Source organism: Silene latifolia, chromosome 1, assembly GCF_048544455.1.
Source record: "Silene latifolia isolate original U9 population chromosome 1, ASM4854445v1, whole genome shotgun sequence".
In the NCBI taxonomy this organism is placed as follows: domain Eukaryota; kingdom Viridiplantae; phylum Streptophyta; class Magnoliopsida; order Caryophyllales; family Caryophyllaceae; genus Silene; species Silene latifolia.
Window position 1 is genome coordinate 114,289,614 of NC_133526.1, and position 24,460 is coordinate 114,314,073.

Genomic DNA, 24,460 nt, shown 5'->3' on the forward strand with positions numbered 1-24,460 from the left:
TGTTTGTGAGGTTGCTACCCAAAAGAAGGCGATTCTCAGCTTAAGAGAGCTCGTCAGGCTGAGACACGGCGTCTCAGGAACAAGGCACGCAAATCTGAAGGAGGTAAGATATAAAGGAATGGCTTGTAGTTGAAATGGTGAGTGAGAGATTGAAAATAAAATGAGTGAGGGTTATAAATGAAGGAGGTAAGATGATGAAGTATAAGAAGGAAGGGAAGAAGCAGTAAAAGCCATGAATAAGGGTATAATGGGCATGAAATCTTGAATTTGGAGGGAAATTTAAAAAGTGGCCGGAATATTCCCTTTTTTTTGACCGGATTTCACTTAAGGTACCAAAATATGAACGGAGTTCACATTAAGGTATTAATTTTAAAAAAAAAATTCATAAGGGGTTAAGTTTTAAAAAGTGCAACATTTAAGGGGGTTTTCATCAATTCATCCTAAAATATAATTAATATCATGAAAGGTATTATTACCCAAATAAAACAAACTTACATGGTCCAAACACAGATATACACGCGGAGTATGAAACACATTCATAAAATGTCGGGTATAACTGAAATCATATAAAACAAATTTATATGACTCACGTTCAACTTTGTATGGAACATATCCACACATTTTATAAACATAAATATTTTTATCATTAAAAATTACGAAACAAAATCGTAAAAATTTAAGCTACACACATTAGCATAATATGTAAAACGAATTTACAAATTCTCATTGAAGACATAACATATCCGTCACAAGCTGAAGACGGATACCATTTTACCTCATAATGTACCCACTTCTTCTCTCTCTGCAACACTATTTATGTGGTCCCCTTTCTCCGCTAACCCATTTTGTTACCATTTTATCTCACAAAATATCCGTCACAAATGGTAACCCGTCACAAGGGAGACCAATTGTCTCAACAAACTCCACATACTAAATACCAACACACAAAAGTACGGTATACAAAATCACACATACATCAACTTGTGTAAGGTATAAAAAAAATATATAATCCTTGTCCATAATTCAAATGTGGAATCGGATAAAACTTTTGACAACTATCAATGTAAAATGGAATACCACTCACCTTGATTTTATCCATTACACAAGTAGAGAAAGCATAGTCATCATCGATCGTTCAATCTAAAAAACAAAAAAAACAACCTTCCTCTGTACAAACATAACAAAAGAAAACAAACACCCCGTCTTCTTCCTTGTACATTCCCAATACCATTTCCATGGCTTCATTTTAAAATTAATGGATAAAGAACTCATCTTTATCTATCTATCTTTTATGCGCCGAATTATCCAATTAAATTAGACATTGCCGCCGTCACACAGTCAGCGACTCAGCGTAAATATCATTCTTGATCAGTTCGACCAAAACAACCATCGCCACCACATTGATCAACGCTGGACAAGACATTTGAGGCGACTTACGCACTCAATGCGCCAGGGCTGGTGTCGGTACGTGACATACACATGTCGTCGGTGCAAGACGGTTTGCCACAACCGCTCTCAAAATGCGGAATCGATGCCAATAAAAATGGATTTCTGACACCATCTTCAACCAAATTATCACCACCGTCACACAGATCGGCAAAGAATACTTGAATTAATCTGAACCACGCTCTCGAACGCGCGGAACAGTGACGGTGACTGCGACACAAACAGCCATAATTGAAGAAATTCATGGATTTCCATGATTTAGAGGATGAAGATGAATGTAAACTAATGAACAAGATGATTAAAGAGAGTTAAAGCTTAGAGAGAATTTGTGATGAATGAATTCTTGTAATTGTATTGATTGATATGAATGAATCAGATGATACAATTTTGTGATATGTACCACCTTATATACAAAGTATGCACCGACCTAGAATCAATACCTAATTCTAGTGGAATAACTAACTATTAACTACTTTGTAACAAACTTCCTAACTCTAGTATAACAACTAACTACCTTGAGTTAGTTGCCCCTCAAGTTGGAGGGTGTAGTGTACATCCCCAACTTGGATTGAAGGAGACGATGCTATGGACCATGTAAGGCTTTAGTGAACATGTCAGCAGGTTGATCCTTTATAGGTATGTAGGATAAAGTGATGAGCCCTTTCAGCAGTTTTTCCCCTGATAAAATGACAGTTAAGATCAATGTGCTTTGTACGCTCGTGGAAAACTGGATTCTTGGCAATGTGTATTGCTGCCTGGCTACCACATTTTACTGGTATGCTGGTTATTGCAGGAATATCCAATTCTGTCAGGAGCCTACTTACCAGGCTAGTTTTGGGGTACGGTCAATCTTCTGAGTGACCTGTATTCAGCTTCTGCTGAAGAACGAGAGACTTTCTGCTGCTTTTTAGATTTTCAAGACAATAAACTACCCCCCATGAACACCACAAAACCACTAACTAATCATCTAGTATGAGAACAAGCTGCCCAGTCAGCATCACAGAAACCTCCTAACTTGAAATTTGATTTTTTGTTGAGAAAAATGCCTTGATTTGGATCTTTAGATAAATATTTGAGAACAAGTAAGGCTGTTGTCCATTGATTGTCTCTTGAGAAAGCCATGAATTGGCTCAAAAGTTGTACATAAAAGGCAATACCAGGCCTAGTGTTCGTCAGATAGTTTAGTTTACCCACCAGCTTCCTGTATTCTGCTGGGTTATCATCAAGATTTCCTGAATCCTTATCAAGTTTGATAGATGCATAAAGGGGACTGATGACTGTTATGCATCCTAGACAATCAAACTCAGTGAGAAGCTCTCTTATGAATTTCTTCGTAGTTATAGCCATGCCTTGGTCATTCTTGGTGAATTCCAATCCTAGAAAATAATTGATATGTCCTATATCTTTTATCTTGAATGTGCTGTCCAAAAAGTTGTTCAAGTTTGCTATTTCTTCTGTATTATCGCCCACCAGGAGAATATCATCAACTTAAACAGCAAGAAAGACCACATTGCCATTAGTTTTCTTCTTGAACAAAGAATAATCACTCAGAGACTTTTCATAACCCCTGGATCTCAGTGCATTGCAAAGTTTGGAATTCCATTGCCTAGAGGCTTGTTTAAGCCCATATAGCGACGTCTGCAACTTACACACAAGCTTCTTGTCATGTACTTCCATGCCAGGAGGAATTCTCATATAAACTTCTTCATCCAACTCTCCATGGAGGAAAGCATTATTAACATCAAGTTGAGTCATATCCCAACCTTTCTTTATTGCTACAGCAACCAAGCTTCTGATTGTTGTCTTTTTAACAATTGGTGAGAAGGTTTCAGTGTAATATATTCCTTCTTTTTGAGTATAACCCTTCACCACTAGCCTAGCTTTGTATCTCTCTGTTGAACCATCTGATTTGTGTTTTACTTTGAACACCCATTTACATGAAATTGCTTTCTTGCCAGTGGGTAAAGGAACTACAGGCCAGGTATTATTTGCATCAAGTGCTTTGAATTCAGCTGTAATGGCTTCTTGCCACCCTGGATATATTGCAATCTGTTCATAAGTAGAGGGCTCTTGGAGAGGAACCAAGGCCTTATTCGTAGCAGTAGTAAAACAAGCAGAGGAAATATCCTCTCCAGCACAAACATTTTCACACAAGGAAGTAAGGGTATTACAACAATAATCGAAATTGACTATATTGCAGGAAGATCTTATGTTTGTTTTGCATACATAATGATGTAAATAAGATGGAGGTTTAGATGTCCTTATAGATTGCCTAAACATAATAGTACTGTACTCAGGAACAACATGAATAACAGTGTCATTACTGACAACTAAGACCTCAGCAGATTGTAAAAACACATCAGGTTCAACTAAACTATCTTCTTGTATGGGCAAAGGCCTATAATTTGTTGAAGTGTTTTTAATATATGGAAAAATCTCTTCGTGAAAAACATATCTAGAAATTATTATAGAATGATTATCCAAATTCAACAATTTATAGGCTTTCTTCCCAAATGGATAACCTAAAAACACACAAGAAGTAGCCCTAGGAGAAAACTTGTCTCTCCCCGGCTTAGTAGTAAAGGCATAAACCAGGCAACCAAAAGCTCTTATATGAGCTAAATCAGGTGCCTTGCCAAAAAGGATTTGATAAGGAGAAAGATTTTGCAAAATTTTGGAAGGCATTCTGTTGACAATGTAAGTGGTAGTCAAAATACACTCACCCTGTTATTTAGTAGGCAAATTGGATTGAAATTTCAATGCCCTAGCAGTCTCAAGAAGGTATTTGTGCTTACGCTCAACAATACAATTCTGTTGTGGTGTATGAAAGCATGATGTTTGATGTAAAATGCCATTATCAAGTAAAAACTGAGCACTAATGCCACTAGTTCCCAATTAAAAAGCATTGTCTGATCTTATAATTTTAACTTTCTTGCCAAATTGAGTTTCCACCATTTTAGTGAAAGATTTAATGAAACAAAAAGCATTACTCTTGCTTGACAATAAATATGTCCAAGTGCACCTTGTGAAATCATCTACTATAGTCAAAAAAATATTTATAGTCATTGTATGTTGGAGTGTGATAAGGACCCCCCAAATCTATGTGTATCAATTCAAAGGGATGCATGGAAACAGAATAACTAACTGGAAAAGACAATCTATGCTGCCTTGCTTGAGCACATATATCACAATATACCATTTCAGTTTTATTAGAAGGAAGAAAACTACAAAGTTGCAACTATTTTAACTTGTAGAGAGGAACATGTTCCAACCTATGATGCCAGGTTTTACAAGAGAGTTTAGAAGCTACAGAATTTAAACTACAACAGTTATCTTCTTTATTAGCCAGTAATGAAATTTTGGGAAAAGCAGGTTGCAGCATGCAGATAGAGGTCATTATGGTTTTTACCAAAGACCAAGTGCCTCCTGGAAGAGTCCTGCAAGTAACAAATGTTGGGGGTAAAACTTACTACAGAGTTCATCTATTTGTTCAACTTACTGATGGAAAGCAAATTTTATTTAAAACAGAGAACATAAAGAACATTCTTGAGGGGAAAATATAGTGTAATGTACACTGTTCCAACAGTGTCAATGTTAACCACCTCCCTATTAGGTAAATATACAGTATAGGGCTTAGAAATATAATTAAAATCAGAAAACAGAGCTTTAATTAAACAAAAATGATCACTGGCACCGATATCTAAGATCCAAGTATTAAAGAAATTTGAGCAAGAAGGATTATAATTTAATGAAGTAGGCACATAACTCATACCAGCAAAGTTAGAAGAAGAAATCTGATCATTGTCATTGGTATGAGAAGTACTTGCTCCATCTCCTCGAGCTTGACTCATCTGACCTTGTCCAGCATTGAAGCCAGGAACTGCACCAGAACCTAATGCAGCAAATTGACCATTGCCAAAACCAGAATTTGAAGGCTTTTCTTGATTGTTGTAGAAAACATTCCCTGCAAACCTTCTATTTCTGTTTAGCAGGTGATATCACTTGTCAATTACATGCCCATACTTCTTGCAAAAATTGCAGAAAGGAGGAGGTTTATCTTCAACAGCAGTAGCTATAGGATTTCCAGAAGTACCATCCTAAAGCTTTCCTTTGAACTTATTAGAACCATTGAAACCAGCAGTGTACCCTTTATTCCCTTGACCATTATTGTAATTGCCATTACCATGACCAGTATTGTTAGAGTTGTTGTAATGTCCACGATTATTACCAGAGTTCATAGATTTACTTCCTTGAAAACCCTTATGATTTGGATTCCAAGAATTACCTTTGTAGTTACCCATGTTCTTGCCCATCATTGCATAAGAATCTGCCTGAAATTGAGTGGAATTATGAATCTCTCGCTGCCTTTCTTCTTGCAGGAGGTTGTTGTAGATGACAGACATCTTTGGTAGAGGATTTTGCATCAAGATTGTACTACGAATCACAGCATATGAGTCATTTAACCCCATCAGAAACTGGACTACACGCTGACTTTCTTGAAATAATAATTGTTTTTCTTGTGCACCACAGTTGCAGGTACAACTACACCTTGGATTCATCTCCATGCTTGCAAACTCATCCCATACATACTTCAATCTGGTGAAGTAAGTACTAATATAATCACTTCCTTGAGTAAAATCAGTCAACTTCTTTTGGATACCATAAAGTTGTGCCCCGTTTGACTGACCAAATCTTTCTTGTAACTCATCCCACGCATCTTTGGCAGTATTGTTAAAGAGAATGGAATCTGCAATTGTAGGAGAGACGGGGCTGAGAATCCAGGAGAACACAACATCGTTGCATCTTTGCCAACTTTTTTGCTGTAGAAGCAGTTGCTGCAGGTTGTGGAATATTCCCGTCAATGAACACAATTTTATTTTTAGCAGAAAGTGCGATTAACATTGATCTTCTCCAACCTCCATAGCTAGTACCTTCAAAGACAGTAGCAACAAGTTTGCCACCAGGAGCATCAGAAAGATGAACATAGTGTGGATCATTCACATCTATGGTGGTGTTATTATCAGGCATCTTGATTGATTAAGAAATTATGGATTTTCTTGGAGAAAAATTAGAGAAAGGAAGTAAATTTGTATGCAGAAGCATAATGTAACTAAGAATTTAATCAGAAATAGGATCAGAAGGATCCCGCTCTGATACCATGAAGAAATTCATGGATTTCCATGATTTAGAGAAGATGAAGATGAATGTAAACTAATGAACAAGATAATTAAAGAGAGTTAAAGCTTAGAGAGATTTTGTGATGACTGAATTCTTGTAATTGTATTGATTGATATGAATGAATCAGATGATACAATTTTGTGATATGTATCACCTTATATACAAAGTATGCACCAACCTAGAATTAATACCTAATTCTAGTGGAATAACTAACTATTAACTACTTTGTAACAAACTTCCTAACTCTAGTATAACAACTAAACTACCTTGAGTTAGTTGATTTAAATGCTTATATTCCTACAATAATTAGTCTAATTTGTGAAGTGTAGTAGCAAACGACCAAATTAGTTGAGCGATTTAATCGGATCGGTGACTGATGCTGGACTTACCCATCGTGGAAAAAAGGTCGAAAATGAAGGCAGAACTAATACACCTGCGACAAAACGCCGGAAAAGGATCAGACAACAAGCTAATGTTTAATATGAGGTAGGAACATGAATTAAAAATCTAACACCCTCATCATCAATTCGAGTCAAAAAAAGGCAGATGTTATCATTTTAATACGAGTAACAATATTTATTCTCTATTTGTCTGAGTCCAAATTTTGTTTTACACAAAAACAAACATTCTGCGACTATCATTATCATTATCAAAACAACATATGCTATGATATACACAAATTACAATCAGTCCGGGACAGAAGCCGAAGCACACTCGGCTCTGATACAACTGTAAAAATGTATGCGTACCTTAATAACGGAATAGGTACGGTGATCGACGTGCCGACGTTCTGCCCACGAAAACCAATTCCGACGACTACTAGAGTCTCGGTGGTAGTTCACACCCCAAATTCCAAAAGCTCTTAACAATGGTGGCTTTGTTAGGATTGAAGTTACTGTTATTGTGTTATTGTTGTTGTTTTGTCTATTGCTTATACATCGTCTTATTTATATTACCACATATAGGCAGTTACTAAGAGGAAGATTAATGAGATTAATGGCCATTTAAACACATTCAATGGCTCATTTATCTCAGCCCTAAAACACAACCATTATCACAAAGATAATGTAGTAACAGCCGCAACTAATGTGGCCGTTTAATGCACAAATTTCAATAATAAAGATGATGAAGTTTCATAAGCTATAAATGTAACTCAAACACTTACGTTAAAAGGGGGATCACAAAATGGAGGAGGATAGTTGGGACCTCCAAGTAACCTTAACATACTAGGTATTTTTGGTTCAACACAAACAACAATATTTAGCGTGAAAATGGGGACGTGGAAAAAAGGTGGTGGCCAGCATACACGTTGCGAGCGGACACTAAGCCTACATGGCAAATCCCTACCTGTCTAATCTTCTATCAAGTCATGATATCTAAACTAGAAGACTACTGTACAATTGAGCACACTCTAATAAGCTAACAACTTCTCTCTCGCAAGTCTTTTAAACCTTGTGTATGCACTCAAAGTAGCCTCAAATAATAAAAATGGCCCAAGAAGATGAGCAACGGCAGCTGCATAACGGTGGAGAAGTTGCTATCAAGTTCGGCGACGTATTCGAAATGTCGGTACATATGGCGGAACAGCCCATATCCCCTAGGGACGCAGCAGCCATGGAGTCTGCTGAAAACATGGCTTTTGGGAAAACTATTAAAGGTGGTCCTGCTTCAATTATGCTTGATGCTGCTGCTAAGAACCTCCAATTTGGCCTTGTTGACCCTCATCATCATACGGCTTCTTCTTTAACTCAAGATGGCGAATTCCTGGTGATCATTTTTAATCCCTATATATGAATTTAATAAAGACCCAGTAATGTCTGTAAATTTATCTTAATTATAAGTGTATCTTTTTATTATTTGTGAGGCGTATTCGAATCAAAGGTAGGCAAATGATATTTATTTTTTTTATTTGTGAGGCGTATTCTAATCAAAGGTACACAAATGCTCATAAGAAAATGACTATTTTATCATAGCAATTAGTTTATGCTAGGCAAGATAATTTTAAAATTATACCCCACCGTTCCGGTCACTTGTCTACCATTTCCATTTACTGATGTCTCATTCCTTTATGTTTCTTTATATATTGGAGATGCCTCTAATTGGTTATTTGATCATCCAATTTTAATATTTTTTCACTTGTCATCTAATAACACTACTTTAAAATGATCTCCTTTTTCCTCAATCTTTGAGGCAAAAGCAAAGGTAAACAAATGATTGGGACGAAATTATAGTTGACTTGTTTCAATATTTGTGACATTTCCATGTATTCAATCAAATGCTTTGTTTTTCTGTGCTTTTAATGAATATTACTCGTATACGGAACACTAATGAGATGTTATTTGATATTTATACTTGGGGCAGTAATGCAGTATGCATGAATAGATTCCCCTCCTACAAAACTAGTTTATTGGGAGTGAGTATGAGTTCAGCTTAACCGTGAAGACAAAAGGAAACACCGCTTCCAATAAGTGGTAGTCGGTATTGATTGGCCGTCCCGAGTTATGAAAAATTTGGTATAAAGTTTAAAATTTCGATGTGACATCCCTTCTTTTAACCCCTTAACAAAGAGAGGCATAATCTACTCCTAAGCGTATCATATGCTCTAAAAGGTCACACATTGGGAAAGGTATAAACAGAGTTCTTAACTCATTATTGTTGCTCACCTAATGTATATTTGTAATATAAGGTGGAAGGTGATCCATGGGAAGAATCCCAACTGTCCCACGACCAATTGAAAACAGCTATATCAGTAGAAGGAATGGAGGACGAAGGTGCATCTGGAATTACAATAGAAGAAGCGTTGGAGGCAAGTGCGCGAGCTATTGGCGATAAACCAGTGGATCGGGCTGATGCTGCTGCCATACAAGCGGCGGAGATGATAGCCACTGGCAGCAACGCATCTCTTGGTTCTGGACTTGGTGCTGAAGCTCAAGCAGCGGCTACTTTGAATGCGCAAACAATCTATGATGAGGACAAGACCAAACTGTTTGACATCATTGAGGTGTATATTTATTATCTTTCTGTCCATTTTAGATGAATTTTGTCCTTTGTGTTTCTTTTATGTCCTGCCTGAGCTTCCCGAAAGTAGTTATAGATAGGATTAGATTATTGAACAAGAGCATCGCCTCAATATTACATTGGTTTTATGTCTCATGGTCTTAGTAAGGTAGGGGGTCGGATCCAGATTTGTGTTTTAGACTGATGGTCTGGATGACCCATTATCAAACTTGTATTGTAAAGTGTATTTTACATTTCATTGTTATACTTTAAAACGAGGAATTGGATCTTTGGGGACCGTGAGTAATGGCTACTAATAACATGGGATGCTTCGTTTCAGAATCTTCGCGTGACATTTATGTAGACTTCAAACATCCGCATCCATGCTTGGATTAAAAAAATACAAAATGCGACTAAGGTTCCCATCGTAGGCAAGAAAAGCGTAGAATTTACACCGCCTATCCCTCCTCGAAAACTTCAAGAGGTTTGCTTCTTTCACCCCACCGAGCAAAATAGTTGTGAATCCCCACCTCCTTTTGATATTTGATACTTTAATTCACTTCTTAGTTTGTATTGCTCTTCTTGTTTGACTAGGTATCGCTTGAGTTTAGACTTTTGACTCATCCGACAGTATTTCTGTTACCATTGATGACTGTAGGGAGCAACAAATATGCTGACCGACAACAAGCCAGTGACGGAGGAGGATGCAGAAAGGGTGAAGGCAGCGGAGCTTCAAGGCGATCCCAAAGGAGTTGTCAGCCCAGATGTTCTTCAACACCGTGCCATCAAGCATTCCACCACCCCTGGCGGTGTTGCAGAGGCTGTGATTGCTGTCGCTAGGATTAACAAGAGTGATACATAAAAGTTCATGCACCAATATAGCTGCTGATGTGTGTATATATATATATATATATATATATATATATATATATATATATATATATATATATATATATATATATATATATATATAACTCAAATGTGAATTATTTCCTTGTATGTACTGAATGTGCGTACACTTTTACTCCCAAGGTTTTTGTACTTGCATAATATATAAGCTTTTGGTGGCTTGACATCCACAACGAAATAGTAGATTTGATAACTATTTACCACAGTACTACTCGCTCCCTTCAACTTCAATTATCATATCTTTGTCTTGTTGTTTGGCACCAGCAAAATACATTTGTTCATAGTTTTTGTCGTTTAGTTTGGAGAATGTCGTTTTCAAATAAAGCTCTTAACCAAACTAATTTACGTTTTTCGGGTCCATTTTAAACTATTTCGTCTCAATGGCTCCATCGTTTTCCTTTTGTTTTTGCAGATATTAGGTAAGTATCGATTTAATACTTTTTTTAGGATAAATCGCTACTCTAGGTAGCGAATCCACGTTCTTATATCAATACTGTAACAATGATATTGTGATCATGCAAGTCTGAGTAAGCACCACAACTCCACTCTAGCTTATCCTCTCTCTAAAAACACCTCTTCCTTTTATCTCTCAAAAACCCCTAAAAACAAAACCTAATAAACCTTGAGCCGCCGCCTCCTCCATCCACACTCTAGCCTCCCATCTACTGCCACCCTTTCACCGGAGATGGGGTCATCCCTTGGCCCATCTCCGGCGAACGATCACATCTCCGGCGAACGATCATCTCATCGTCTTTTGATCATCGTTCCTTCAGTGATCCCATTTATTTCGGATCACTCGGCTGATCATCGGGTTTTTTCTTGCTCCGGGGTAGTTTTTGGGTGTGTGTGGGTGTTGTTTGTGGTGGCTGCCCGGTGATCCACCTTTTCCCCAACGATATCCTATTCCTTGCTTCAATCGGTCTTGCATACGGCTCCGGGGTGTGTTCCCCGGCCCCTGGGATTTTCCCCGGCCCCTGGGATTTTCCCCCGCCCCTAGTAAGGCGGTTTACCTAGATTTTATGTTATTGTCGGTCTTTGGGATGAGTTTTCCCCATCTGGTTTGGGTCTTGGGTCACTTTCGCCCCCTCCCTTCCGTCACCTTATCCTGTCACCGTCGCTTTTGGTTCCATTCCAGGGGTGATCCCCCCCCCCCCAACTCCCCCGACCTCTACGCTAGCTCTCTTTTGTTGGCTCTCTTTTTCTGTTTTTCTGTATGAGTCGATGAGTATAGCTCATCCGTCTGCTTCTCTGTTGCTCTTTGAGGGCGTGATTTGGGTTTTTTCGGTGATCCTCCCATTCCCCCCACCATTCGGTCCCTTTTCCTTTTCCTCTTGTCATCTTATGTCCGTCAGTGTTGTTTTTGGTCTGGTTGCTTGTTTGACGGTGGTCCTAGGAGATGTCGTTTGGGGAAACGGGTTTCGTTGTAGTGTCTTTGATCCCTTTGCGTGTTCTAGGTCTCTGTTCCTTACTGTGGTTGCATGTAAGTCTTTTTTGTTGCTATTGTCGGGTTTTCGTGTGGGTTTGCTAGTGGTCATCGTTGGTGTTTGGGTTTCTTTGGCGTTGGCGGGTTACTCTTTTGTCTGCCCTGGGTGTTGTGATGATTTCGTTGTGGTCTCGAGTGGAATGGGTCAGTGTTGGAGTTGGAGTCGTTTTGAGGTGAGTTTGGGTTGGTCTATGGTGGGTTGGATGAGGCGTTGGATTGGATGGCTTCGGTGGTCTTTGTCTCTTATCTCATGTTGTTGTTTTTTTTTATGTTTTTGTTAGTAATAAAAATCTCCTGTGGGTTATGGGTTATGGGTGTCCTGTCCCTTAATCTTTCGGGTGGCTCGTAGTGTCGTGTCTATTTTCCCAACTAGGGTTATGGTTTCTTCGCACCCGATTATGAGCATGGGTGTCATGTCCCCTTGGGTTCGTGTTCATGTTGGACATTGCATGTCGGATTTCTTGGTATGTTGGTCCTATGATCAAAGGGTTCAATCTCTAAGGTGTAGGAGTTTTATCTCTGTCGGTGGCGGACTTCATCGTCTTGCTTACCATATTTTGTCTTTTTAGGTTCTTTTCGCAAGAATGTAAGTACACCTTGCTATTGTCACTCTACGGCTTGTATGTATCGGCGGTATTTGGAGGTCTTACGTGTTTATGAAGCTCGTTTTATGGCCCGGGGCTCATTCGCTTGCATTCACCACCATGCCCTTGATGATCTTCGAGCAGTTGTTATCTTTTTTCATGTTTATGTAATCTTTAGGAATGAGTTGGTAGCACTAGATTTGGTGGTCAGGTTTCTGGTACTACTTAGTCGAATAGCTTACTTTGTAATGTTTGAAAAACGTAAGTTATTTATCGCTTGTTTTCAAAAAAAGATATTATGATCATGCAAAACCAATAGTTGAACTAGCGAATTTACATGATGCCCCTTCCTCTTCGCCATTCACGCGGCTTTTTGCTTTTTAAATTGGAATCAATCGTTCTTTCTTCTCCATGGTTCTGCGTGATTTTTCGTATTAGTGGGATTCCTCCCCTGTAAGTTGCACACTAGGATAGGTTTAAAATCGTCTTACATTTCATTGCAGTGTTAAAACTCTCAACGAAACACCATATAACAACATTCGGTCCCATGTTCAAATATCGTTCTCCTTCATAATACGGGCTTTTTCGATTCGTATTGGTTATTTTATATGAATGACGTGGTTGTTAATTCTGTGTAGCAAGTTTGTTATAAAAATATTGGTATCTTTAAGTTTGTTAAGGTCGGTTAGAGGTTTGTTAGTTGTTATTAGGAGGGAGTTTGTTAGTTGTCATTAGTTGGCAAGTTAGTTGTATAAATACCAAGAAAGTTACCCATGGGTTGTCCATTCCTAGGAAAGGGGGATAATTTTTAGGGTTATTTCATGATAATAACTCAACATATGCTCCTCCTTCTTATATTAATCCAACCTATGTTTTAACTCATATTAATCTGACCTATACACTCATTTTTCTCACAATGTACCAAGTAACCGACTACTTATTTATCAGATCATATCTTAAAAACCCTTTATTTATTTGAAGTAAAAAAATAATTATTACTACCCCTCTTCCCCTCTAATAAATTTCAAAACCCTTGAATTAACCCCTAAATGCAAAATCATTGCATTACATTAGTTAGACCAAACAACAATCAGACTCCAAATTACCAAATTACATGAAAGATCCCAATTAATCAATGGGGGTCCGCATCACGATGGTTGTAAATTTTGGTCTGCTTTTACGAGCTGATTATGGTGGTCAACCGACCAAGGAGGCGCGTATGGGGTCGAGCTGTGGGTTGGTGTTGGTGACGATTGAAATGGGTAAAGTTATTTCAAACTGGGCACCGAGACCGGGTGGTTGTGAGGTGCACACTGGTGGTTATCGGAGAATGAGCAAAGCACCGTAGTGGGCCTGGTGGCGGTCGAAGTTCTAATACGAGAGAATGAGCAAAGGAGCAAGTGCTCGGCTTGATGACAACACTTCAAGCGCGGGATGAGCAAGTTCTAATCCGGGCATGGAGCAGCTCGAGTTAGTGATGTTTCGGATCGAGTTTCGATTCCGAGGTGAAGAGCTTGATTGAGGGACGAACTGAACTCGCATATGGTGGTCGAAGTAGCAGTTGACGGAGCGTAGGACAGTGGTGGTTCGAATTGTGCGGGGGAAAGTAGAGCACGGTGGCTAGGACTTCTGGGCATTTTTTTATTTTTTGAATTAATGAAGGAAGAATTGAGGAACAAGAAGAAGAAGAATGGATGAAAAAGAAGATGGGGAAAGTTATTCAGGAAGATTAATTTAAGAACAAAAAATGAAATGTATTATGAGTTTATGACCTGATAGTTTACAGGTGGTAACAAGTCAAAATTAGGCCAAGTTCTGAAACGGAAATAGAATCCGAGCTAGACCGCGGATTGGGTCCTTCGTGCAATTTGAGGACAAACTCAAAATCCGTCTAGAAAAGCACGGTAATTTTTGTCACATCTCATTTCTATAATGAATATTGAGACTTTTTGTCTAGGGACTTTATTTCGAATAAGGATCCGACCTAGGAGAAAATCGCAAGACAAAACCGAGTAACAAGTTTATCGATTTTCAACAATTGGCCTATGTTCGCTTCCAAATTGTCAATCCTTCTTATTTATGAAATAAAGACAATCCTAGGACTAAGGAGAGGCTCTTGGTCGACCAAAAGAGTCCAAGGAGGTTGCTCATCTCACTTTAAAAAAGGTTCAAGTGTCGCTTTCGAAAGAGGTTCAAATGTCTCTTTCATTCTTACACTTGTGTAAGGCTTATGTAAGGGCATTGGGGGCTGCTCTCAAGGGGATTTTCGGCTGGTATATTGACCAAGGAAGACTCCAAATTGTGATTCTCTAGGTAGCTCTTATGTCCCTTTTATTGTAAGACTTATGTAAGACCTAGAGAAGTGTCCTTTTGGATTGTTCCCTTTGTACAAGCCACACGGTTGCCTAGGGGAGGGCTCTTATTCTTTTGCCTTTTTTTATTGCTTATCTTTTGCTAGTCCTTGGATGTAAATTGAATGGTTAGGATTAGAATACTTGGGCTATATTTAAGCCAAGTTTCTAGGTGTAAGAATTCAGATTTGCTTAAGTTTAAACCAAGAAAGAAACCAAGTGTTCTCTTCACAAAATCTGTTCTTTGCTTAGTGCTTGAAGAGCTCATTGCTTAGTGCTTGGGGTTGATAATTCAATTTCATGTTTGCTTTTGAGTTATTGAGGCTAGTCCTATTTCTTAGTGTTTGGGTCTAGTCATATCAAAATCGTCCTTAAGACACGCCTAATCAAACGGATTGTTGAATGCAATCTTAGGCTTCGTACGTTCTTTTTCAGCTTAAATTGTTGAGTTAGAGGTTTCACTCCAACTTGGTAATCAAAGCTTTGGTTTAGTCTTGTGAGTTCAATTTCCTAACTACATTCAAAAACACAAAAAACAACCATGAGTGAAACTAGTGAGGAAAGAATACTCGGTCTTGAAAACAAAGTAGACCGATTGACAACAAATGTGGATTTGATCTTGGAATCCATAACAATCATGATGACCAACGTTCCAACACCACCAAGAAATGGCGGACGACCACCGCCCCCACGTGGCATAGGGTGTGGCCGAGGATTCGGAGCAAGGGGCCGAGAGCACGACCAATTGGACGAGGGTTTGCACTCGGACTCGGAGGGTTCTTTGACGGAGGCTTACCGTGAGGAGCATCCTAAAGACTTAAAGGTAGAAATCCCAGACTTTCATGGTACTTTAAATCCCAAATACTTAATAGATTGGCTTAGAACTATTCGAATACTTAAAGGATGTGCTTCACTTTGGTATGAGAAGCTAAAGAACCAAAGAAGAAGTGATGGTAAGGAACCCATTAAGTCTTGGTTATAGTTGAAAAAGAATCTTAATGAGAAATTTGTGCCTAAAGAATACACTCAAGACTTGTTCATTAAACTCACCCAACTTAAACAAGATCAACAATCACTTGAGTCTTACATTAGAGATTTTGAGCAACTCACTTTATAATGTGAAATGAATGAGAAACCGGAACACAAAATTGCTCAAAGAGTCTAATTACAATATCTGTGGTCCTTTGATGAAGCTGTTAACTTGGCTTTGAGAGTTGAGAAAGTGGGAAAGGGAGGGCCAACCCACAAAAATACTCGACCAAAACAGGCCACTACCCAAAGCCTCACATATCAACCGAACCAAAAACCAAAGACACCCCAAACACACAACCAAAAACACCCTATTTCGACAAAGGAAAAGCACCCAAGACCTTACAAATAATACCGTAGGCCTAAAAAACTGCTCCCAATGTCAAGGGTATGGTCATTTCATCAAGGATTGTCCAACCAAAAGGGCCGTAGCACCCTTGAGGTAGTCCATTGGGGAGAGGACGAGATTCTTGTTTGTGACAATGGTGAGAGTGACGAGGAACAAGGGGAGGCAGCCGAGGTAGTCATGCCGGATTCGAAACTTAGTTTGGCACTTGGATGGTGATTCACACACAACCACAATCCCTAGAGCTAGACCAAAGACAACAAATCTTTAGGACTAGGTGCATCATCAAGGGAAGAGTCTGTAATTTGATAATCGGTGGGGGGAGTTGTACTAATTTAGCATCGAGTACTTTGATTGAAAAACTCTCATTACCTACAATAGACCATCCTTGCCCATACAAACTAAGGTGGCCCAATAAGGGAGCCGAGGTTAGAGTTGATAAACAATGTTTGGTCTCTTTGTCTATTGGAAAGAATTATGTTGATGAGGACCTTTGTGATATCTTGCCCATGGATGCTTGTCATTTGTTGCTTGGGAGACCTTGGGAATTTTATCGGGATTCGGTCCACCATGGGAAGGAGAACACTTATTCCTTCAAGTTTGCTTCAAAAAGACTCATATTGTCACCATTATCACCCACCATCAAACCTACAACACCATCTTCAATGGTTGAACCTTCTAAGGAAGTGTTGTTAGTCAATGGGGCTGAAATGTTACAAGAATTAGAGGGAGAGGGAGATGTGTATATCCTAGTCGTCAAGGTGTTGGCTAAGGGGGCAGGAGGTGGCGGAGAGGGTCACGGGCAGCAGCCCTTGGTCAAGGCCAAGGAGGGTGTTTCAAGGGAGGTTCAAGAGCTACTTGATTCTTATGAGGATGTCTTCCCTAATGAACTTCCAAGTGGATAAACTCCTCTTAGAGGCAAAGAGCACCAAATCGATCTTATCCCGGGAGCCTCTTTACCAAACAAAGTGGCTTATAGAAGTGATCCAATAGCCACCAAAGAGTTGCAAAAACAGATTGAAGAGCTAGTGAATAAGGGATTCGTGAGGGAGTCACTTAGCCCTTGCGCGGTTCCGGCATTACTTGTTCCAAAAAAAGATGGGTCATGAAGAATGTGCACCGATAGCCGAGCCATCAACAACATCACCGTTAAGTATAGGTTTCCAGTAGCTAGGCTTGATGATATCTTGGATGAGCGTAGTGGAGCTCAAGTGTTCTTAAAAATAGATTTAAGACAAGGCTACCACCAACTGAGAATCAAAGAGGGGATGAGTGGAAAACAGCCTTCAAGACTAAACACGGCTTATAAGAGTGGCTTGTCATGCCATTTGGTCTTTCTAATGCACCAGGTACCTTCGTGAGGTTGATGACCGAGGTCCTTAGGCCTTATTTGGGCCGATTTGTGGTGGTATACTTCAACGATATTCTGATTTTTAGTCCATCCAAAGAAGAGCATCTCAAGTATCTACAAGTGTTGTTTGAAACACTTAGGGAGCACAAGCTTTATGGAAAGTTGGAAAAATGTTCATTCATGCAAAGGGATGTCCAATTCTTGGGTTTTATCATTAGTGATCAAGGATTTCTAGTGGATCAAGAGAAAGTCAAGGCCATTCAATCTTCACCAAGACCGAGAAGTATTACCGAAGTAAGGAGCTTCCATGGCTTAGCTTCCTTCTATAGAAGATTCATCAGGGATTTTAGCACCGTTATGGCAACTATTACCGAGTGTATGAGAAAAGGAGAGTTCTCTTTGAATGCAAGGGCCGAAACAGCCTTTAACAAGGTTAAGACCTTAATGTGTGAGTCTCCTATTCTTGCCTTACCCAATTTTAACAAGTTATTTAAAGTCGAGTGTGATGCTAGTGGGGTTGGAAATGCAGCCGTGCTACTTTAAGATCACAAACCGGTTGCCTACTATAGTGAGAAACTCAATGGTGCCAAGCTCAATTACTCAACCTATGATAAGGAATTCTATGCCATTGTTCGAGCCTTGAATCATTGGAGTCACTACTTGAAGCCAAAGCCACTTGTATTACATTCCGATCATGAAGCTCTCAAGTATATCAACGGCCAACACAAGATCAATCATAGGCATTCTAAATGGGTGGTGACACGGCTTGCAACCCTATCAAAAATAAAACCAACCGGCTCTAACTAATGCAGCAGAGGCAAGTCGGGTATCGTATCCACAGGGAGGCGGTCACTATCTACTCGCTACTCGGTCTGTCTATGGTCACACAATGGGGGGTTTGAGTTGTTTAAACTAAACTAATGAACTAAATTGAAAGCAAGGATTGAGATAAAATAGAAAGGGAGATGCTCGGATGTCGGTTCACCATGATATTATACAAATCAGCTAAAGGTAAGTCAGTCGGCCTGATGTGAGAAGGGTAATGGAAATGTCCTCTCAGTCCGTTATCCGTCCTAAAATACTACTAACTTAGCTTTCACCCTCATTAGTGTAGTCTATTGTTCATAGCAGGTCTATTCATTCCAATCTCTCGATCTAGGTCTGAGTTTAACTAGTTTAATTACTTCAGTTGCATGCATTCAACCTAATAATTACAGTTATATTGCTAATGAATCAATTCTCACAACAAAACCTCCTAAACTAAATTATCGCATCATCGTTATACTACCATGGTTCCCCTAATCCTAACATAAAGGGGATTAGCTACGCATAACAACGAATAACAAGAATGAAGGATAAATCAATAGTAAACATGGTACAAAGATGATAAAGAGAAATAATACTTAGAGTAAAACAGAAGAAAGAATTACAAAAGTTCAGATCCGGAGGGCGGAAGGTAACGACTGATTAACGCCGAATGAAAGATAATTAAACCTAATAACATCTTCTCTTTATATAGAGAAGATATTTTATTAACCTAAACATAATTAAAATATTAAGTGAATAAGTTTACGCGAGAAAATCTCACGTCAGATAGCAAACCACTCGATCGAGCACTTTGAGACTCCTCAATCGAGCAACTACAACCAAAAACCTCTCGATCGAGTAGATAAACGACTCGATCGAGGAACCTCCAAATTGCTCCTTTCGATCGAACAAAGAAATCCTACGATCGAGTACTGTTCCTATTCAAAAGCAATCGATCGAGTATATAGGCAAGTAAAAACTCTCGATCGAGCAACTGCCACTGCACCAGCTCATTGCTTCGTTGATTTAGCTTCCGAGACCACTTCACGCTTCCCGAGACAGTAGTAGTTCCACTCCAAAACCACTCATCTCCTAAATGCAAGCTAAAGGGACGGAAAAAGGCTCAATTCTGCTACTTTTGGGTCCTTTCCTGCAATTAAAGCAAAGCAAACCAAAGTAGCCTATTCGGGGCATTTCGTAGCCTAAAACCACGGGATCCGCATAGAAATACATGCATAAGAGGCTTAAAAAGACTATATAAAATGCACGTATCAAATCTCCCCAAACCAAACCTTTGCTTGTCCCCAAGCAAATATGTGCAACTAGCTAATGGAACGGAATAGATAACTCAGAGCTAGCTACAAATGCCTACTTAAACCAATTTAATGCAAAGAACTAACACTTATAGTAAGAACTGTCAAATGCAAACAAGTTCTAAGATGTTCATAATAAAGATCAACCGACGACCTTGCAAGACCTTTGATAATTGACTCTCACGGGTCACTCTTCTCTCATGAAGCAAAGGATAAACAGTTAATTGTAAGAGAGGAAGAAAAATAGTCGCTCACCTAAACTACGACCCACATAAACATTCATGCAACGATATGATACACAATTCTAGCTACCGTACTCATACATTCCAACCAAACAAGGTCTGTCACAGCCGAGTGCTTACAAAAATATGGTAAAGTGAGGTAATGGGTAAGAAAAGGCAAAATACTTATGGGAATGTGGAGGTATAAGCCAAGCTATCTACCTAAACAAAACCAAACAATCCATATCTGATTCTTAATCCATCAAAATTTAAGCATAGTGCCCTTAAATTGGCACAACAACTCACTCAACCAGAAACATACTCCTCATAAGATCAAAATAAAACATAGGAGCGGAAACCGTCAACAATCAAACTTTTTCAGTTTTTTTTCCTTTTTTTCTCTTTTCTTCTTTTTTCACGGTTTTTTTTCATTCTTCACGTTTTTTATTCTTTCCAATTTCAACTTTTATTTTTTTTCAATTTCAATCCCTTCCTCCATAATTTACCAACTCCAAGTAATGCAATACTGTGGACATGGGCCACATGCCGGTCTATGGATTTGGGCCACCTACCGATCTGCGGTCACGGGCCACCTGCACGCCAAGCCAATATGTGGACATGCAGCGGTCTTTTGAAAGCCACGCTCGGCGGCGTAAAAATATGCTTTCGACCGGATTGTTTTAGATCGGTTGGTTTCGTCTCGGTAAAGGTCTCGAAACGGTATAGAGATGTTCGAAGTCGCCACCAAGCATTTGTGGGATGCTTGGAACCCGTTCGAATCCACTTTATACCTAGGTTAACCAACGCAAAAAGCGGTGTTTGACATAGGTACTAAAGATAAGGACTCGTCCCCCTTTTAGCATTCTATGCCTAAAATGACTCTCGTGCGCCCTGGATAAGGCCATCCACTATCCAAAGGCTCTGAGTAAGGGGTGAGGGTACGTATTGGGAAGCCCTTTAATCGGACACCCAATCCCGCCCGCGTTAGCGGCCTCTACTGATCGATCGTGGTTGTTTAAGTGCAAAAGTTGATAAAACGGTGTAAATGCATGAATGCACATCCAAAAGTGTTAACCTAACATGTGAGCTTTCTAAGTCGGTTTGTTAATCCAAATATCAAGCATAAAATGTGAAGTTGGATTTAGATTGATTAAAACGGAAATTAAACATCCATTTACCATGTTCGGGTTATGATGCTTAACACGATCCATTTATTGAAAAAGGGTGTCAAATGACAAAGTGTAAAAAACGTAAACTTGTCAATCTGATCCGTCACGTATTCGGATAAACCGTAATCGGGATCGTCCTAGACAAGTACCAAAATGGCACAGAACAGTGCCAGGCAGCCCTGTTAAGGCGCGAGCCTATTGGCGAGATAAAGGGCTCTACCCTGGTTTGGAAGGATAGGAACAGACGGTCGCTTGGGGCGCGAGCCATGAGCCGACCTAAGGGGGCATCTCCTGGTTCTTGAAAAGGTTATTTAAAATCCTATTTATGATGAAAGATTTGCAAATGTTGTTTGCATGACTCCGAATAATTACTATTGTCTTAGTAACATTCGTTGTCGGATTTGCATGTTTGAAAAGTATAGTTTACAAACAAAAATGTAAAATATTTGATTTGAACTAATCATGTTAAGTTCAATTCTTTGTAATTAGTCAAGTTGATCATTGTACTCGGATTAAACCGACATGGTATAAAGAACCAAGGATGATTATGAATTATGACTAATATATTTACAAATGTAAACAAATGAGAAAAATGGTAAATAAAATAAAAGGTGTTTAAAATACCCTTTAATTTGTAATTAACCAAATAATATCACCGAGTCACGGATAAACCGTCATGGTATAAGGAACCAAGGGTGATTATGATTTATGGTTAAAGAGTTTGTCATAAAAATGATTAAAAACATTTGAAATGGTAAAAACCGATTGCAAATAAGAAAGAAATAAAGAGGAAAGACGAGAACAAACACGGATGAGTTTGACCTGGACACCCACAAGAGGCGCGAGCCTCCCTGCATAGCAAGGAGCTCCTGTCTCAGGCCAAAACTCAGTTTTGGCTCGTCTAACCTATGTTTGAATCGTGTTATGCATTGTTCATGCTCATAAACTCATAAAAACAGTAGAGACATGAAATAAGTGATATATTTACACCCTCAAACTTACGTGTATTGATGTTTGCGTGGTAGACGACTTTAGAGACGGTTTTCTCGTTGTGACTACTCGCGATCAAAGAAGTTTAAAAGAGTGCCTAAAAAAAAGGATTTGGTTTTGAAAATATGTTAATTAAAACATGTTGATTGATGAATTGAGTTGGTAAAATGGGTCGGTCGAATGCACGACGACGGTATCAAACAAAATGTGTAAGGCTTGTGTTTACGATCGGTAGGTCGTAAACACGTGTCGATTTTGTGACTTAGGAAGTCGGGTCTAGAAGTTTAAGGGAGAGGTGAAGGGGCGGACGCTCGCGTGAATTTTTTGGTGTGTGAAGGGTGGTATTTATAGAGAAATGTGGGGAGGTAGGTCGGTTGTGTTTGCTTAGAGGCTAAGCAGACACCCTAATGCGGCGCGAGCTACTTTAAGATACAAGTGGGTGTATTGTCCCTTTCAATTTGGACGCGGCCAATTCTCCATCCATTGTTGATATGTGGCGTTCATATAAGATGTCGTGTAACAATATGGGCATCTAATAAGATGATTTTGGTGTTACTCGAGGTAGGTGTTCTGTGTGCTTGACTCGGGTTTGACCCGTGTGAGTCGGGATTTAAATTTTGAGTCGGTTTTTGGCCCGGTGTCGGTTTTGACTCTAATTAGGGTCATTTTAATGGAAATGATATGATAAAGACATTCATGGCATTATTTTCGACATTTGAGATTTTGTTTGACTCGGTTTGACTCAGGTTGACTCGAGTTGCGGGTTTCTGAGTCGTTTTTGGCCCGGTGTCGGTTTTGACTCTAATTAGGGTTATTTTAATGGAAATGACATGATAAAGACATTCATGGCATTATTTTTGACATTCGGGATTTGGCTTGACTCGGATTGACTCAGGTTGACTCGAGTTGCGGGTTTCTGAGTCGGTTTTTGGTCCGAAGACGGTTTTAACTATAAATAGTGTTATTTTAATGCAAATGAAGTTAGAAAACCATTTTTGAAATCATTTTTCATATTTGAGTAGTGCATTAAACCGTATTATGTATAGCCAATCCACGCACGCATATTACAGTCTGATCATCATCGGGTGGTTTTTGGAAGGTGCAGATACTGGGTATCTACAGAGCTCCCACTTTGACTCGGGCTTGGACAGGGCGAAAGTCAAAGTATGGCCTCCAGGTCAATCCCAGATTACAACCTGAAGACCATTGCGACGTTGAGGTGACTCAAAAGGGTTTGAGCTAAGGACCTGCCGTCGGGAAGGGCGACGTCGAGGCGACTTGGGAGATTCGAGTCAATGACCTGCCGTCGGGAACAGTTTAGAGTCTGTCGACTTCTTATTTGGGTCATTTAAAGTCCATTAGACTACGTATAAAGGCTTGCCAGCCATAAGAAGGAATCATACCTAAGGCATCTTCGGGATACGTTCTTCAATCATTTGCGCGCAAAGGCTCGCCAGCCGGTGTTGTAGGCGGTGCGTTTTGAGGCTCGCCAGCCATAGGAAGGAGTCATACCTGAGGCATATTTGGGATTTGTCCTTGAGTCGTATCTTGTGTGTGTGCAAAGGCTCTCCAGCTGTGATAAGGAGTCATACCCGAGGCATCTTCGGGATATGTCCTTGAATTGCTTCTTGTGCACGTGCAAAGGCTCGCCAGCTATGTTGAAGGTGCGTCTTGAGGCTCACCAGCCATGTTGGGGGCGCGTTTTATGGCTCGCCAGCCAAATTGAAGGTGGTGCGTTTTGAGGCTCGCCAGCCATAGGAAGGAGTCATATCTGAGGAATCTTCGGGATATGTCCTTGAGTCGTATCTTGTGTGTGTGCAAAGGCTCGCCAGTTGTGATAAGGAGTCATACACGAGGCATCTTCGGGATACGTCCTTGAGTTGTACCTTGTTTGCGGACAAAGGCTCGCCAGCTTGTGAAAAGGAGTCGTACCCGAGGCATCTTCGGGATACGTCCTTGAGTTGTATCTTGTTTGCGGACAAAGGCTTGCCAGCCATATGTGTTGTCAGGCTCGCCAGCCATCTATGGTCGAATGATCGACTGTGGAAAATAGCATGTGTGACATCCATTTAAAAATCGGCACTCGCTGGGGAGTTAGAAACTTCTCAGGACTCGCCGAGGATATGAGTTGATGCTCGTTGGAAGGTAGCATATGCCATGTAATTGATGCGGCTGAAGCCCTTGGACTTGATGGGTCGCCGTTTCTTAGGAAGAACCCAATACCTAGCTGGAGTGTGTTTGTCTTCTCAAGATTACCTGCATGGTTAGTGACCACACAAATCCGCA

The 24,460-nt window shown here is 39.7% G+C and overlaps 2 protein-coding genes across 2 annotated transcripts; one reads left to right on the forward strand and one right to left on the reverse strand.

Moving 5' to 3' along the window:
- Window positions 1-2,934: 2,934 nt before the first annotated feature.
- LOC141653392 (uncharacterized) lies at window positions 2,935-6,474 on the reverse strand. Its single transcript, XM_074461146.1, has 5 exons — window positions 6,260-6,474; window positions 5,593-6,216; window positions 5,020-5,427; window positions 4,757-4,883; window positions 2,935-4,170 (listed from the first exon to the last, which is right to left on the reverse strand). Exons 1-5 carry the CDS (start codon window positions 6,472-6,474, stop codon window positions 2,935-2,937), a joined length of 2,610 nt encoding a protein of 869 aa, XP_074317247.1.
- Window positions 6,475-7,964: 1,490 nt separating this feature from the next.
- LOC141601066 (late embryogenesis abundant protein 32-like) lies at window positions 7,965-10,500 on the forward strand. The gene is made up of 3 exons (XM_074421351.1): window positions 7,965-8,391; window positions 9,311-9,625; window positions 10,280-10,500. Exons 1-3 carry the CDS (start codon window positions 8,113-8,115, stop codon window positions 10,481-10,483), a joined length of 798 nt encoding a protein of 265 aa, XP_074277452.1. The 5' UTR covers window positions 7,965-8,112; the 3' UTR covers window positions 10,484-10,500.
- The last annotated feature ends 13,960 nt before the right edge of the window (window positions 10,501-24,460 follow it).